The 18108-nt window shown below is 31.8% G+C and overlaps 2 protein-coding genes across 2 annotated transcripts in view; one reads left to right on the forward strand and one right to left on the reverse strand.

Moving 5' to 3' along the window:
* The window catches only part of LOC128991606 (unconventional myosin IC), a 50081-nt gene extending 47224 nt beyond the window's left edge, over positions 1-2857 (reverse strand). Inside the window, exon 1 of the mRNA XM_054414644.1 lies at positions 2769-2857. The gene's annotated coding sequence lies outside the window, so the exon portion shown is untranslated. The remainder of the gene's footprint in view (positions 1-2768) is intronic.
* Positions 2858-13010: 10153 nt separating this feature from the next.
* Positions 13011-18108, forward strand: part of LOC129003246 (kinesin-like protein KIF12) — a 53394-nt gene continuing 48296 nt past the window's right edge. The window contains exon 1 of the mRNA XM_054431543.1: positions 13011-13186. Coding sequence (XP_054287518.1) covers positions 13011-13186 — 176 coding nt within the window. The remainder of the gene's footprint in view (positions 13187-18108) is intronic.

Consider the following 18108-nt stretch of genomic DNA (forward strand, 5'->3'; position numbering starts at 1 on the left):
AGTGTGCACATCCAAAGAAATCTGTCTCTTTATCACCTCCAAGAAAACTATTCCCAATGAGTTATTTAAAAACACATTCTTAGATTTATTAGTTAACAGTAAAACCACTAATTTCACAGTTTATGCGCACGTACAGCAATACGCAATTCACTTGGCATTCGCAATTAACATGAGTTATGTTTGTGTGACTCATAAAACTTACACGAGTTTCGGAATCTACACGTGCAATAGATTACTCATATGAAATTAGATTGAAGTTGAATTATATTTTACAGCATTCATACATCTGTTGCCGGCTATTGCAGTAATTTTATTGAAAATAGTTTGAAAAATTAAGAAAATTGGACTTAACATAGATAATATACTTTAAGGATGTGTGTTACAGGAAATGTCCAAGGTCCAAATATCCACAATGATAACGGTACATTTTATAAACATTGTGGATGATAAAAAAACCAGGAAAAAGTATTTTGAACATTAAAAAATATGAGTGTTATTAATAAAAAAAAAACAGTCATTTGTTATTTTTCTTGGACGTTGTTTTTTAAGTAATATTTAACAGGGAAAGGGGGTATACGAGTTTTTAACCCTATTAAAATGAGCGATTTGAGCTAGTGTATTTTATTACTGGAGTATGCAACTCCTATACATTACATCAATTAATTACTTTCAATACGTTATACAATAGATGAACTAATACATTATAAAATCTAGTCAATCTATTGTTAAACAATTTAAATGTATCTGAGCTTACATACAGTTTTAAAGAAAAACGAAATTTCCAAGGGCTTTAATTTAAAGGTCTCTCCTTAACGACAGAAGATGGTTTGAGTTTGAAATTCGCAACCACCAGCTGTTCTAATAGGCAGGTGTGCCCCCATTGTAACGGCTTTGGGCAGGCACATGCCTATCCGAAGGTATAGTTGCGGGTCCGGATATGCGTCTGGTAACATCGAATTTAATTTGTTTGGTTTCTTAAAAAAAATTAAAAGTAACGGAAACCCACCTCTTGCTTCGCTGTGATTATTTATTTTTGTTCATTTTAGTTCGTTAAAACATTTGTTTTTTTAACAAGCACATAGCAAATGCTTATTATTCATAATAGAATAATTGTTTTCTCTGTTACACCTGTTTTAACCTGACCTACTCAACCGATTTTTACGATTTATGTGTCAATGTAAAGCTTATGATCTAGTGGAGTGATGAATGCTAACTAAAAAGTTAAACTCATTTAGGGTTTTGTCCCCTTAGGTTTAATTTATTTTTAGAGTTCACTTTCAAAGATCCATTGTTGCTAATCAGCTGTTTTTATTATATTTTAAATGTGAATTGTAATTCAAGAACAGCTGATCCTTCAGTTGAATGGTTAATCACAGTCAGATAGTATACAAGAGACGAAACAGTTTATGAAAATGGATTTTTAATAGCCTAAGACTTTAGTGATAAAAGTGACCTGAATTGGGTGGGTATATTATGGTACAGATATACAACCAAAATATTTAATTTAATGTAAATTAGCAGGTTTATTCACATAAATAACTGTCTTAAAAAAACATAATCTTTGAAAGGTAAAAGTTTAAATTGCATTAAGCGTTTTGTCCCTAAAAAGGTTTGAATTTGATATTAGTAGTTTTTGCATATAATTTGAATACTGTAGTTGTAATTCAATACAACTCTACGAGATGAGAAACAAAAATGGTTATGAATTATTATTTCAAAAATATGTGTCAGATTTACCAATATTTTTATTGGACAGATTCAGTTATCTAACTGTTATGCGTTTCTGAATCAATAAATCAAATTTGACCACCTTAAAAATTAACAAAAAACATACTTCACACTTTCTTGCATATTGTAGTAATCGGAAACGAACAGCTTGTGTCGGAAGTGTCAAACAGAAACAGATAACACCGACGTGTAAACAATGTCACACATCAGCTGTTCCCATTAATAGAACAGGCTGGCAACATTCCCGCGTCAAATTACCCCTATTTGTACACGTTTACCCGTCAATTCACGCATCACTTCTTACTTTCGTTTGAAGCTAATTTTGTACCAAATTGTAATCAACGAGTGATACCATTAAGTATATTTATATACAGTATGTAAGTCTTCAATGGCAAAATAAAGAGTTAAAATTAAATATTTACACAGAAATCGTAGATAAACATATTTTTGTTCGAATCAAAAATTTTAGATAAACTTTGTAATTTATATATCAAATTTAACCTATTGTTTGGAATATTGTAGTAAGGAAGGGAACAATTAATCATATAGAAAATGTTGTAGCTACTTTAAAAAAATTACTGAACAACTACACAATTTATTATTCGTTTGTATGAAGAGAAGTACTGTACACATTTAAAATCGATTGACAATTTAAACTTGTAAAACTAAAATATTTCCTATCTCAAATGAGTATGTACATAATTACTAAAATTAAATTGAGCTTTTTTTGTATAAAACACATAAACTCGAATGTTTTATATGTGTACACTTAACAATGAAAATTTCCTAATTACTATTTAGTAATTTATATTATATATTAGATAACATATTAAATTTTTTGTTTAATTAATTTGTTAAATAAACACAAATAAATCAAATACAACATGTCCTAAAATCACATACTAATTTGACATTTTCAAGGTAATGTTTACATTGTAACCGTTTAAAACAATTAGGCATATTATTTTTTTTATTTTGATGGTTCAATTGAATTAAATTATCCATTCACATATGTAATTATAATAAACATATTCCCTTACCTTTGTGGATCCAAAGTACTTGTTTACACTAGTCACTCAAGGAGGCTGAGCAAGTTTCTACTTAGTACCTCACGGCGCGTGAGTCCCGCGTATACTGACTGACTCACTGTCCCCTCCCTCCGCACCTTCTCACTCCCACACTCCAGACAGACAGACGGTCGTTATCCTGCTATCAGGACCCTGGAGTCTCTGGAGTCCTTGGTGCATTATGACCCGTCAGGATCTGGGTGTTGCCATGCAGATTTGGACTCTGCTACTGCTATATGTTTCTACAAGAAACATTGGGAGTTCTTGCCATTGCGATGATTCAAAATTTACTGTCAAAGAGTTTTCAATCCAAAGACACTTTTGTCACTTTTAGGTATGAAAGTTTTGCAGGTGAAAATTGACATTTTTGAAAAGTGGTTAATAGAATTTTCTAATCTGTGCTCTCTGGTAAAAATGTTGACTTTAGGCTAAATCTATTTTATTCAAATAAATTTAGGGAATACACGAAAAATGGTCATAGTCTCTCTTACGGTGAAAAACTCTTCGATTTACGTAAGCTTAAATTCCCTGAAATGTATATTGTTATATACAGTTTTCTTTGGTGTGAAATCCAACTAATAAGTATTACTAAGTATTAACAAGATATTAAACTTTCATAAAATTAGTAATATGTAATCGTAAAATGGTAAGTAAATGTTGTGTATTTGAGTTGAAAACTCTTCGAATCCCTTACATTTGTAATCCTTGAAAACTGATACATTTGTGCCATTTGTTTAAGGGTCTACGATACGTAATTTTGGAATGCCTTAAAATTAATTGTTAAATTTAAAGCCTTCTATTTAAAGATTTTTAATTTAAGTTTAAACTCCCTGAAAAGTAGTAGATGTTTGAAATGAATTTCAATTGATAAGTAAGTTTGACCTGAACAATTGGTATCAACATCAAGATTGCAGATTTTCTCTTTGGTAAATAAGACAGTTTGAAACAGCTATTTAACCGTGTCATCGCTCTATTTCAAATCACTATATTAATGTAAGTAATTTAAAATTAGTTATGATGCTAATTTCAAAAACCCTAAACATTAGCAAAATATCTATAATAGCTTTGGTTTTTATTGACTTTATATATTGCAAGTAGAGTTTGTAACCTCATTCTATTATAAAGTCTAAATCCAGCCGGTTTGGTGTGTGTTATGTCTGGAAAAGTATAACATGATCTAATATCAATCAACTAAATCTTTAATTTTAAATACACTTTACAGTGAATGCTTGGCTCAAATGATAGTTTTAATACCGGATTATAAGCACGAAATACTTTTATTTAGTTGTAATTGTTTAAACTCTGGTTCCATAAAACAAAATCGCACTACTTAAGGATGAGAAACCTGACGGGTAGTATGTTTAGCTTACGACCTAGACAGTGTTTGATGCGTTGATTTGGATTCATAATATTTGTTTCATAGAAGTTCAATTCGAAAACAAACAGACTAAAACGTGCCCTAACAATGAGCTAGTTATTGAGACTCATATTCACTTTCGATCGTCTTGAATTACGCTCACGACAGCTTTTGTCTTTAGTAGTAACTTGTAAGGTGATATAATTTCCTTGCAGTATCTTGAACATAGTCCAATAATTATATTGACAAACCTTGGGAACGCCAGAAATCCTTTATGATCTATTCTAGACCTTGGTGTTTTTCTTACAATTTTTTTTATCGAGAACAAATTTAGCTTGGAGTTTCTTATATTGTTAAAAGTAAATGATTTGGCCTATACTCTATATTCTCAAATTCTCATTTATTGACAAAACCTATGGACGGAAAAAAACCTTAAATAGTTGTAATTAGTTTTGACATTAGATATAAGAAAGGACAATATTGTTTCGGTAGTCCTAATTTTCACCTCATTAAAAAGTAAAGTAAAAAGTAAGATTTTACTATTCAATATTCGATATACTATTACTATTGAATTAATATTCATTAATTAATAAATTCATTCATTCATTCATTCATTCATTTATTCATTCATTCATTCATTTTTCCATTCATCATTCAGCTTGACAATATTAAGGCATGTTTCCATCCTTGTCGAGAGAGTGTGTTATTTACCTATTGTAGTTTAAACGATTTTCAAGATTAATTAAACATATTTTGAAGCTGTGATTATCTAGGATCATACAACCAAAGACTAAGTCGTTATTGATATATTTTCCTAAAATTGGAGGAAAAATCTAGTTAATATCAGCGCCCTCAAACGTATCTAACACCAAACAAACATAAAGAAGTTCATATTTTTCAACAGAACGAGAAGACTACTTCCACCATTCAAAGACAACACTTTTTACCAATTGTTCATAGTTAATACATTTTTTTGTAGCAAGAAAACACAATTTCCTTTCTAAACAGTGACCCTACCCACGTGCTTTAACCTAAAAATCTATACATTTGCAAACACATGTGGGTGGGTGAGTAAATCCCAAAATTGCGAATGTCACGAAACGTTAACTCTTCAATTTACAATCCGGAAGTGAACATTGGCCGTCTATCACGCAGCTGTTCGATCCACTTTCATTGTAAACCTATCTGTTGCTCTGTGTGGTGCGGATACAGTGCTGCCAACTGTGATTTTTTCAATATATAACGTAGTACACATCGTTGTATTGAGATTGTAAAGTGTCCATCTGTATTTGAGGTTATGTGATGAGTGACTATTGTTGATGATTTGCACGGACTGCTATGTGAAAGAAGTATTGGATATGCGGTAAGTTGTGTTGTAAAAGTATACTTTAGTATCAAATTTGCCAAAGTAATTTGGTACAGTATTAGTTTTACGACCTCGTTTCTTACTACGTGTTTTTATTTTACTTTCTGTACGCCTTTTAGCGAATTTCCCTATAGGGAAGTAGCTATTACGTAGGTGGCACGGTAAGATCTAGGCCCGGTACCAATTTACTTTTTCATTTTGATGTCTCAAGAGGCCAAAAACACAATTCGTTTAAACTTTTATATATGTATATAGAGTTATATATGTGTTTGTGAACACGATAACTTGAGTAATTCTTGTCCGATTTTGATTAAATTTGGTTTAAATGTGTAAGGTGGGATAATCTTGAATTGTTTCTCGAACCAGGATGATCGGACCATGGGAACGGGGTTTTATGGAGTAAAAATATTTTTTTCTAATTTTTGTACCTCAAAAAATAATATTTCCCATTTTTTCTCTAAACCTTCTTAAAGAGCTTTAAAAAAAACAAATCAGTATATCTAAGTGCTTTTGTACGGTTATTGGTTACGAAGAAAAATTAAACAAAATTGTAAATATAAAATTCCCATGTTGTTTTTATGAAGAATATTGTAAAATGTTGTAGTTTATTTGTTTATGGATATATTTCGATCAAACTTGGCAAATTTATTTATTTTATTCTAAGCTATAAATATTTACTAAAAAACGCACTTTATTAGTTTCCTTGTAGCAGCAAACCTAGGTACTTGTTAAATCTAATGTTATTTAAATAGATTTTATTTAAAATAAATCAGGTAAATGGAAATTTGCTTAGTCGTCAGGTTTGCTGAGGTGGGGGTATTTATTTTACAATCTAGTCTTTTTAAATAAATTGTTAGTCCATCATACGGAGAAGGAGTAGACTACCCATATTTCGTGATCCTCGACATTGACGTCTACAGGTAGCTGAGCTACCAGGGCTTGGACCCACAGCAGACGAGAAGTATATGCTCCTAGCGAGCAGGAGCTTCACAAGACGTGGCGCTAGTCGCCACAGCCATATACACCTGGACCTGGACCAAACCATTAACGTGTGCGTAGTGACAGTAGAAATTCCATGTCCTATTAAAATTATATTTAGTTCAAAATCAACGTAGTCTTATTGAACCACCGACGTTTGTGCTGATGTAAATCACTGGTTTTTAGCGAATTTCCCATACAGGGAATAAGCTATTACCGTAGGTCTCATAGTAGATTAACGTGACGTAAATATATTACAGTACTAATATAACTATCCTGTATATCCAACTTTAGTATGTACGCTGTACTCTATTAGAGGGACGCGGAAAGAGAGTCCAAAAAAGATTTTCGATCCGTGTACAAAAAACTAAAGATGATCGTGACAGGAAAAATCGGAAGTAAACTGGACAACAATGGACTAGTGCCAACAGTTAACCTTTCCTCAAGTGATTTTTGGAATGTCTACTAGGTTGACCTCCCGGCTAAATCAGTTACAGCAGCCAAAGTTCAAATAATTCATTAATAAAAACTTTAAAAAAAAACACGTTTTTAAACGCACTAAAAAGTTGAAAATAATTTATAGATATGTGGAGAGGATAAGTATTTGTAAGATTTAAAACGAAAAAATAGCTAATTTACGACTTTCTTCGTCTATTGAATTATTAGCTATTTTTAACCTCTTTTAGGTAAATCATACAAACAGGATGGATGTGTTGTAGTACAAGCGTTTTAGGGATAAAACTGCCATTCGACCTAACAAATTCGGACTAAGTGGAAACTTTGCACAGTTGTTTAGTAAGCCTAAATAAATAAAATATCAAAAGTCCCCATAAATCCCGGCTGTGCTTCAGCCGCCATCTTGGAAAATGGCGGCCAATTTTCACTTTTTTGACAATATTTCACAAACTATTGGCATTAGAGAATTTTTGTAAATACAAAAGTTAAAGAACGTCAAAAAATACATATTTTTTATATTACAAGGTTTGCTCTATCTCTAACGGTTATTGAGATAAATAATAAATATAGTATTACATTTAAAATTCCCATGTTATATTGTGTGAATCTGTTTGTTTCCTATCAACAGCTACCCCCTCTGTATTATTACCTATAGTACATGCGCCCCATGTTTTTAATTTTAAATCTTACAAGTATTTATTCTCCACACATATTTATACATTATTTTCTACTTTTTAGTGCGTTTATATAAAAACATGTTATTTTTAAAAGTTTTTTTATTTATAAACTATTTTCTACTTTTTAGTCTTTAATGTGTAAATATGTTAAATCTATTTTATATGGCCTGTTAACATATAGCAAAAACATTTTTATGTAATCAGATGTTCGTACTAATACCTAATCATACTCATGCAGGATGTTCAGATGTAATCATACTCATGGATCGTTCATACTCATGTTCATTTTCATACTTAATCATAAAACTTAATAAAAATCTCTGGGGAGCAGAACCTGTACCTCTGTTCTTTAAACAAATTGTCAAATTTAAGTATTTCCAGCTTATTTCAATAGATATATTTGACTATTTACATTTTTCCAAAATGTAAACATTGACACTTTGGAAGCTCATAGAGCGTAGCCCAAGGGAAATATAAAAAATAAAATGATTTAATATTACATTGTCGTATTTTCAAGCTTCAAGTATCTAGCTCATCGGGAAGTTAGTTTAAAATCGTTTGTAAAATTTATACCGAACAAACAAGAAAGCGAGCTAATAAAGATGTGTTTAAATGCATACGTATGTGATAGCTGCAGGCTTAAAAACTAACTATTAGATAAATACTGAAAATATTAGAGTCTAATTTTGAATATTAAAAAAAACATGATGGTCTCCTATCGGAAAATGTTAACGCTGAATTGTAGCAAATAAATTAAAAAAATAAATAAATATATAATTTTGTTTTTTGAAGTTTTCATTTATAAATTTAAAGACTGAAAAGATAATTAAGTATACTACCTAGTACATATATTAGTACCAAACGAACATATTAATCTTAAAATAGAGCTTTGATCTCTTGAGCTGTTTAATTATTTTTTTCATAAGTAATCACTCGAAAATCAGAGCAATGATGTAAATATAAGAAAATATGAACGTGTTTATATTTTTTGAGCCAATTTGTTATTTTTTAACACGTTGTAACGTTATAATTTCATTAAATAATATTTACATACATGGAAATAGATTAATTGCTTCTCTTTTACATTCCAATGTGTTTTATTTAGAGAAGAGATTTTAGCATAATGTTCCTTGGAAAGATTTTTGGAAATACAACTTCAACCGACAGACTCCAATATTCTTCGAATTAGTCTGTCAAGATGGTTTCAAACAGTAGTATATACAAAATCATTAGACGTTTAAATTTAAATAAGTTTTTCGTCTGTGTACTCATTTAATTCTAGCACGAAAAGATATAAAGCTTTAAAAATCCTCTCTCTACCTTAAGGAAAAGATTTATGAATAACAACTGCTAACTTTGAAAAGGCTTACATGATATTTATTAACCCTACTGCGTTAGACTTAATTTTCAGTTATACACGCCCATTTGAATGGAAATCGCACATGTTTTAACCAAGGTGCTCCTCCTATATTTCCCACCAAACTTTTTAATCACTAAATAACACCTAAAATCATGAGAACACTTTAATATAAAATAAAAGGTATCAGCAATATGACGCATACTTTCCCCCATTAGGTTGTCAAGAACCCCTTTCGTGGGGAAGCGGTGGGAGTAATAACTTGTGCAATAGCTTTTGAACCGTTATTTGTAGCGCAATGGTGGCTGCATCCTTTTGTTTGAGTTTAAAGTACCATAATACACCATATAGTCTCCAATGGTGTTGTACTCATAACCGTTTAGTTAAAACCGTTCGGGCCGCTTTGGAGAAAATACTGATACTCCCGTAATTTTATTGGTTTAATAGGAAAACCCCCTTTATTAATTCAAATGATAAAAAAACTGGAGATACCTTGGATTAGTACCCACATACCTAATTTCATCAAAATCCGAACATAGGTATGGTATGCAGCTCTGTACACATCCACACATACAGACACATCACTTCGAAAACCATTTTTTTTTTTTGGTTCAGGGGGATCATAAACGGATATTTCCTCCCAAAACCCAAACTCGAAAATTTGGTCGAAAACAATACTTTCTCAATTTACTATGTATAGGGGGTTAGTAAAAAGACACGTAAACCTAGTAAACCTATGACGAAAAGTGCCAAATTTCACCCTGGAGGAGTTTGCGATTCACGTGATTAATAGCGAAGACGCCAAGGGTCATCAAGTTAGTGACCTAGGCACAGAGTGACCCGACAGGGTTGACGGGGGGCGATCGACCATTCTGCCACCCCCTCAACATGGGGCGGGTTGTGGCGGTGAGGACAGTCGGTGGTGGACAACGGCGGTGAGTGGACAGTGCGCGACCCCTGATGACGGCCTCACAAACCACAACGAAACTTCGGTCAATTTTGCATTTTTTTGATTTGTTGGGGACCGAATTGTAGTGTTATTGTATAGATATGGATTATGATTTATGATAGAGGTAACACCGATGTTTAAAGACGATTTTGTTTGCTGTAAAAAATTGTGAATGTTAAATATAAACAGTTTTTATTGATAGCTTAAGAGATAAAACAAAAAATTGTGCAGAAAATATGTTTATAATTTTTGCTATATTTCCACAAACCGTGAACATCCATACTTTTAAAATTGATAAAATTAATAGTTTTATTTGAAAGTCACGAGACACTTGGTTATAAGTATATGTAAAATGGGTATTACACTCCCTTCAGTTTTACCCACAAATTTAACTTATAGTATGTAAAATAATGTATCCTAACTACAACCAACTGTGATTAAACATATCACTGATGCGTTGTGAAGATAAATAATAAAGACGTAGTGTAAAAATTTATATCTTTGAAAGTTTTAGCATTGGTATAGCAAGGGTTGATGATATAAAATAAATTTTTTAAAGGGTTGTCACAAACATATTTTGTGCACGAGTAACATTAAAAAATATATATTTACTGTTTAAAACAGAGTGAGATAGTTGTTGTAAATTTGTTGGTGGTCTTTTTCAAACTAACATATTCATTAGTTAATAGTAAAACGTTATTTTTACCGAATCAAGACAGCTTGAAAACTTGTATAATCATTTTAATAAAATTATAATTACTATTAAATTATTTTTATTTATGAAAATAATTTTATTTAAGAAATAATTTCTAATTTTATAAAATTAAATAGTTTTATAATAATTTTATTTTAATATACAATATCAATATTTTAATACTGTAGTGTTGTGTCGTGATTGCGCAATTCGTGCACTCTTATTGCCATTATTGATTTAAATATTAATGGTAAATATTTCGATAACTATTAAATATTATGAACCAACAAAGTAATTTCTACGCTGTATAGGCCTACATAGTTTAATGGACATTAAATTAAAATTCTAACTACGTATTTTATAAATGAATGCAAAAGGTGATTTATCGTAAATCGATTCTATTGTTGATACTGATGCAACGATGTTCCAGTATTTCCAAAAACAGTATTATGCAGACTAGACCAGAAACCAATCATAGTTGCTAAAATGATATGTCAGATTACAACACAGGAAACCGATAAAATAGATAAAATTCACTATGAGTCAATCAGTCAAATAATTGTGAATACTATAAAAATAATAATGACTAACGAAACTCAAACATTAGATAGCATTTATTTTCTATAACAGGTGTAAATTAACGTGTTAAAAAAATTAAAAAAATTGAATATTAATACAATTATTGATACATACTTAGGTATTCGCTATTGCGTAAGCAACTAAGCATGACGGACTGGGATTCCAACGTGCATTTTGCCATGATGAGACCTATTATGAATAGTCAAAACCTTAATTACATGGAATTCGCTTTATTTATAATTTCTAAATAGGTAAAAAAAATAATGGTTCTTTGGTATAATACCAACCACACCGATAAATCGACTTCCAAATAAGAGTTTAATTAGTTTAAATAACAAAATCTTCCCAACCTAACCTAACCTTAAACATAGTCCACCCTTAGGTTAGGTTAGGTAGATGTGGTCGATATAATACCAAAGTGAAAGTACCATTTTAACCTTGTTGATGAGTTAAAAAATTATTATATTGTATATTTCACTTATAAAACCGTTTTTTAACCCCCCCCCCTTTTATTAACCCCCCCCCCGTTAATAATAGTAATACATAGCTGGTGTGATAAATGCAAACTTTTTGCAAAACAATTATTTAAGGTTTATATATTAAAATTTGTTCCTGCTTGCTTGGTTTTTACGCTGCAATAACCAAAATTATGTGATTTGACTTCAAGGAATCTACAAGTAACCTTTCGACTCTGTAACATGAAATCTCATAGTTTATGACCTTCTTGACGTAAACATGGCGAAGTGTTGGAAGTTTTACAGAATAAAAGATTGATAAGTGTCTAGGTGTACGTTACCGACCTTCGCTGGGTGACCCACTTATGGTTGACCTTAGGTTCTGTAAAATGTCACCACTTGATAAAACACGTCCATCAACACAGAATCTTGAAAGTCATTGCCAATAAATTGTGATCAGTTCGTGATGTAATCTTAAATGGTTCCGTAATGATTTTACATGATCTGGGAAATATTTTGGGGAGTATGCCTAAAATATACAAGGTTGGAATTATAAATGCTACGTAACTTTTAAATTAAACTAATAAATTAATAAACATGGAAAATTTGTAAGCCCGTGGGACTTTGCCCAAGGGATATATGAAAATAAATGATATAATATTGCATTGTCATCCATTTGTGAGCTATGTTTCAAATTTCAAGTCTCTAGCTCATCGGGAAGTTAGTTTAAAATTAATTAAAAAATTTGTACCGGACAAGAAAGCGAGCTAATAAAACGTTTTAAAATACCAACCCGTTTTGTGTAATGTATTTGCAAATATTTCACACCAAAAATTAAAAGATGCATTCCACTTGTTTGATAATTAATCTAGTCGAGACAATTTTTAGAAATTTATTACTTTCAATAGGAGATTGTACACAGTTTTTATTCAAAACGAGTCAAATGACGTTTGTGTTAAACACATTTTATCTTGGTTATTTTGGCTATACTTTTAAACTAAACTAATAAACTTTACAAATAAATAAAATTCAACCCGTTTTGTTTAAGGTGTTTGCTAGTATTCCACGTTAAGAGCTATAGATATAACTTACTCTTGTTCGAGAAAGAATTTAGTTGTTATACAAAGACCTTTTAAAGACCTTTTAAAGACCTTCAATGACGTTGCATGGGGTAAAAACACATTGAAATGAAGTCCAGAGAATTTTATTATGACATTTAAATTAATTATATTGTGAAGTTTAAAAGTGAACCTTATCTTCTTCAAGTGACAATATAATGGACCTTGTCAATGCATCTTGAAGTGACACAAAAATGAACTTTGAAATACAAAGCTGAAGTGACCAGAGATGAAGGGCAGAGGGCAGAGCCCTAGCAAGAGTCCCACCAAGAAGCCTCCGAGTAAACTACCCAGAGCGGCTCCGCCCCAACGGCGCGACAACTCCAGCGGCTCCAGCTCCGACAGCTACAGGAGAGGTTCCCGAGGGAACAGTCCTGGAGCACCGAGGTCCCGGGGAAGCGACGAGTGAGTAAAACTTGACTTTTACATAAACTTAATTGGGAAGAATAAGGATAAATATTGATTAACACAAAATTAATACTAGAAGTAATTTTCGGTACTATTGGTTCTCGGAAAAAATATTGTACCGAAAAACTATGTAAAAATTCCGGTACCGGTACTTCGGTACCATCAGGGAACCGGAATATGTTTTGGTTCGGTACCGGTACCGACTTTGAAAAAATAGGGCCGACACATAGCTATACTATTGGTTACTTTTTAACCATTTTACGTTTAAACTAATATATTTTGTTTTATTACACCACCCTTACCATATTAAGCAAACAGTGGTTAAAATAAAACAAAATATCATGCACAAAACTCGGATTTTTTTTTTATTTGTGTAAATATTTTCAATGTTGTGTACGATGCAATTAAATGTATAAGTGAGGGGTTTTATAACGAACACAAGAGACTTAAACGAACTGAAACATTGAATCGCCTGAATAATTTTGTCAAATTCTTTTTACATATTTTAAAGTTATTGAAAATATAACCCCGTTTAATTAGCAGAGTATAAAGGTTGAGATAAGAATACTTTGACAAAATATGTAATGTATCAATTATAATTAGGCGTACATTTTTTTATATTGTTTTGCTGTACTGTACCGGTAAACTAAACCCGTATTGGATTAGTTTATGTTTTAATGTGGTGGTATTCTTGCTGAATTTGTCCGTATTTAGTCCGTCCCTAATTCTTTAATTACGAAAAATAATTATTGTTATCGGTTAAACAAAATTACTGTTTCCCCATCCTTACGTGTATTCCCGGATTGCCGTATCTTAAGATAAATTATTAATCTATATTGTGAATCCTGTTCCAACATATAGGCCCTATTATAAAAATTAATTTTCTTAATCTATCAAAGAAAAGTTTGTATCAAGAATATAACCGAAATACGAAATTATGATTCAATATCTGTTGCAAGAGTTTTAAATATCCTAAAAAAAGTCGAGTATCTAAATAAAGTTGTTAGAAATTAACCATAGAGTTTAACTGAGCATAGCTTAACTTTTTACAGTATCTATTGAAATCAAATGATTTTTTGCACATTCGTGATTTATTATTAGTTTTTATCACCTTAGATCGTGGAAAAGTAGTGTAGTAGTTACGAAAACTACTTCATCTTTTAAATTATTGATTTTCTCCACGGGATATGAGGAAGTCATTGATAGAAGAACTACAGATTGAGTATTGACAAAAGCTAAGGATATTGACCTGGGTTCATCACCCTGGGTTGAGACCTTACTACGGATAAATAATCAAACAATCCAAACAACTCTATGCAAATTTAACTCAGAATTTTAGGCACTGACTATTTTAGTGTTTTCGTGTTTTTCTCTCTCTTAAAGGACAACAAAACTTAAACAAACTCAGTTACAACATCTATGTTGAAAACAAAGTTCCCTTTTTTCAAACGTTTGGTAGTGAAAATTAAAAAAACAACCTTCTTGAACCTACTTTAAATCTGTTTATGCTTCTGAAAATGTTGTAAAACCATTACAAAAAATAAGGAAAATAAAATCCCTATTCTAAAGCACCACCAAATCGCGTTCTTACGTTGTTAATAGAACATCAATATTGTACAGATTTGTATCCAGCATTTTGAAGAATATCATTCAAGTGATAAATTGTTACAGCCTATGTTAAAGTTGATCAATCCATTTCAGTTCAATTTTGAAACTTCTCTAATTTTTTAATCAAATTTACACCTTAAGACTTTGTTTTCGAAAAATTTCACATATTATAATTGTTTTTTTTTTATTGTGAAAAGTATTCAATAGTAAAATGTACTGTTATTTTTTCGCAAGTTTAAAAAGTAAAAGCCATACCGTTCCATTGCCTGACTGAAACATATATCTTGAAAATGGTCTTCTGACCAATATGGATGACATGTCTAAAAGGGAATTTTATTTTATGTTTAAATTAACCAGTTTCAACATTTATCAAGAGAATTTACAAGTTTTATATATGTTTACTACATATATATGTCTAGACTATGACGTAAGACCGCTCATAGCCTTGACACTATTACAAACATGTACATTTAAACACTATGTCAGCAACCGGAATACGCATTTAAAATAAATATACTGCAAGACAACTGATTTGTATGTATGTTATTGAAATGACTACAATTAATTTATCGTTAACATTACGTTTATGCAAGGTTATGTGTAGTCGGGACGCTGCTGTTGTAGTGGACACGGGTTCAATTCCCTCCAATCAAAAATAACTGTTGCCTATGGCTCGTTTCACATCCACCCGGCTTCTACCCGGCATGCCGTTAACCCGACTTCTAGCCGGCACCGGCACGAGTGCACCTTTCACATTACGCCGACACCGGCACTCCGGCAGTTGTACTCAAGCTTGTGAAACTTGTGTGTCGTATGGATGGAAATAGAACGTAATAGAGCAATTGTAATGTTACTTTGAAATAACCTTTATTGCAACTGTATTTATATTTGGATTTTTTTTTATTTCATTCTGTTTGAATTTGAGTCAAATTCAATTCAATGTTATGTAATAAAATAAAAAAATGAAAATAAAATTGAGTAAAAATTCAATTGAATTTAAATAATTCCGCTCTTGAACTAAAGTTCATGGTCTATTTCCGACATGACCAAAACTTTGCGAACAAATACCCAAAATTAATACACAATAACTACAAACAACTGAACTAAAAGTACTCTTGGTGCACCCGACAGACTGCAGGTGCCGGTTGTATGTGAACAGTCACATTAGCCCGCTTTACCCACTACTCCCGCCGGCCTGTTTAACCGACACCGGCAGCCGGCCTTCGCCGAGGGGGCACCCGGCATCCCTCGACTAGTACCCGGCAGCCGGGCAAGTGATTAACCGGTCACGACACATGCCGTGCATGTGTGAACAGTGCTATATACTTCATCACCCCATTGCCGGTTAAACGACACCCGGCACCCGGCAGCCGGGTAGATGTGAAACAGGCCTATGTGATGTCGTAGTCTGAGCTTGGGAAAATGGTATGTCAATGTGTATGTTAACAATCAGTCAAGAGCTTAGTTCAATTAAAGTTGTACGAAAAAAATAAATAGGTTTTTTTGTACTACTCTATGTCTCTTTGAACCATAATTTTTTTATTCCACCCACTCCAATCCAACGCAATTTTAATGATTTTCCTCCACTGTTACCAGTTAGTGAAAACAAGTACGAAAACGTTGTGAAAATTAGTGCTTTCATTCATATGCCTTGTTTGTTATGGATTTTATTTTACTTTCATAAAGATACTTTTTTTCTATAATAATAATATATTATTTAAATTTATATTTTGTTATTCATGTTTGAACATATAATTTGCTATTATTTTATTTGACACAAAACGCTTGGTGGGCTAAGTTATAATACAACATTTAGAACAAAACTCATAATACATGTATTTTTATTTTATGATGATGTTGTCAACGCCTAAGGTGTTTTTATGTAATCTCTTAATATTATTTTTATACAGATTCAAATAGTGTTGTTACGAGAGCTCGCCCCGTGGTCGAAAACTCGACCAAAATTATGTATTGTGCAAACTTCTCAATTTTCACCCCACGCTGTAGAGCTAAAACATGCGATTGGAATTTCTTCCATTTGTTGTGATTTTCTGTTGTTATTTTGTCACCGGCCACCCATTAATTAGGTCCATGTTATTTTTTTATTACTTTAAATTCAGTTTTTGTGATTATTTTTAAGTCTATTTTGAATTATAAAGGGATTCTGCACATCTACAGGAAAATATATTTCATTTGGTACCAACAGCGTGTTATTTGGTCCAGTAGTATGGTCAGGCTAGCTGCCATAAGTTTTTAAAAAGTTTGTTAGTATAAGATTACCATCTACTTATTTAAAGGACATGTCAGTATTGGAATTTACATAATCCCTAAGACTACGTGAACAGATACTATTATTATTGTACGAGGACGGGTTAGGTTGAATAAAATAAACCTCTGTTACCATCAATGATTTGTTGGGGGAAATCTTAAGACCTAATCTTACAGTTTTAATTAGTCTAAATGTTCTTTAACTATATTCAAACATATTTTTTGACAAAAGTCCAACAAAAATTATACTTAGCGTGACTAAATGTCAACAATAACACAGCCTCGAGTGAAGGCCGAACAGTAATCGATAAACACCGAATTATCGATAGCTTTCGGTGAACATTAGCAACCGGATCGCTTTCGAGACGCATTGTCGAAAGTACTTGTCATGACGTGGCAAGTTTATTAATTGGTTGTCTTAATAATTCTTAATTTGTATAACTGGTTAATTGGTTGGAACACCAAACTTTTCATTTGAATCCCTAGTTCAAATACCGCTAATCACAACAATGGAGTTGATACTAAATTTTTATTCCTCCTATGCTGTGATTTTAAGCCCAACTTGAAGATTGGAGTCCTAATGAGTGAGGATTACTTTAGTGATCTCCGAACACGAAAAGCTATTTTATCAAAAATAAACGGTATCAACAATCTCAAGCATATTTTCTCCCATTAGCTTGTCAACAACCTTTATCATTTGTAAGCGTTGGGAGTAACTATGATATTTTATGGGATCACAAAAATTGCATTACATTTTTAACCGTAAATCTTTAAATCAATGGGGGTTGTACTGTTTTGTTAGGTGTACAAAGAACAATAAGATACTAAATTTAAACAATATCGTGGGTCCAATCTTTCAGTTATTTTATAAAAAAAATCACCATCAAAAATCATATTAAAAAAAAATTAAAGACGCCTGGGAATAATGATTATTTTAATCTTACTGATTATCTGAGTACCCACATACCAAATTTCATCAAAATTGGGCCACAGGGAAAACAATACTCCATATACTCCATATAGGGGGAGAAAGTAAAAATCGT

This window comes from Macrosteles quadrilineatus, unplaced genomic scaffold, assembly GCF_028750875.1.
Source record: "Macrosteles quadrilineatus isolate MER2022 unplaced genomic scaffold, UCM_ALF_1.0 Scaffold_1__1_contigs__length_201487025, whole genome shotgun sequence".
Lineage (NCBI taxonomy): Eukaryota > Metazoa > Arthropoda > Insecta > Hemiptera > Cicadellidae > Macrosteles > Macrosteles quadrilineatus.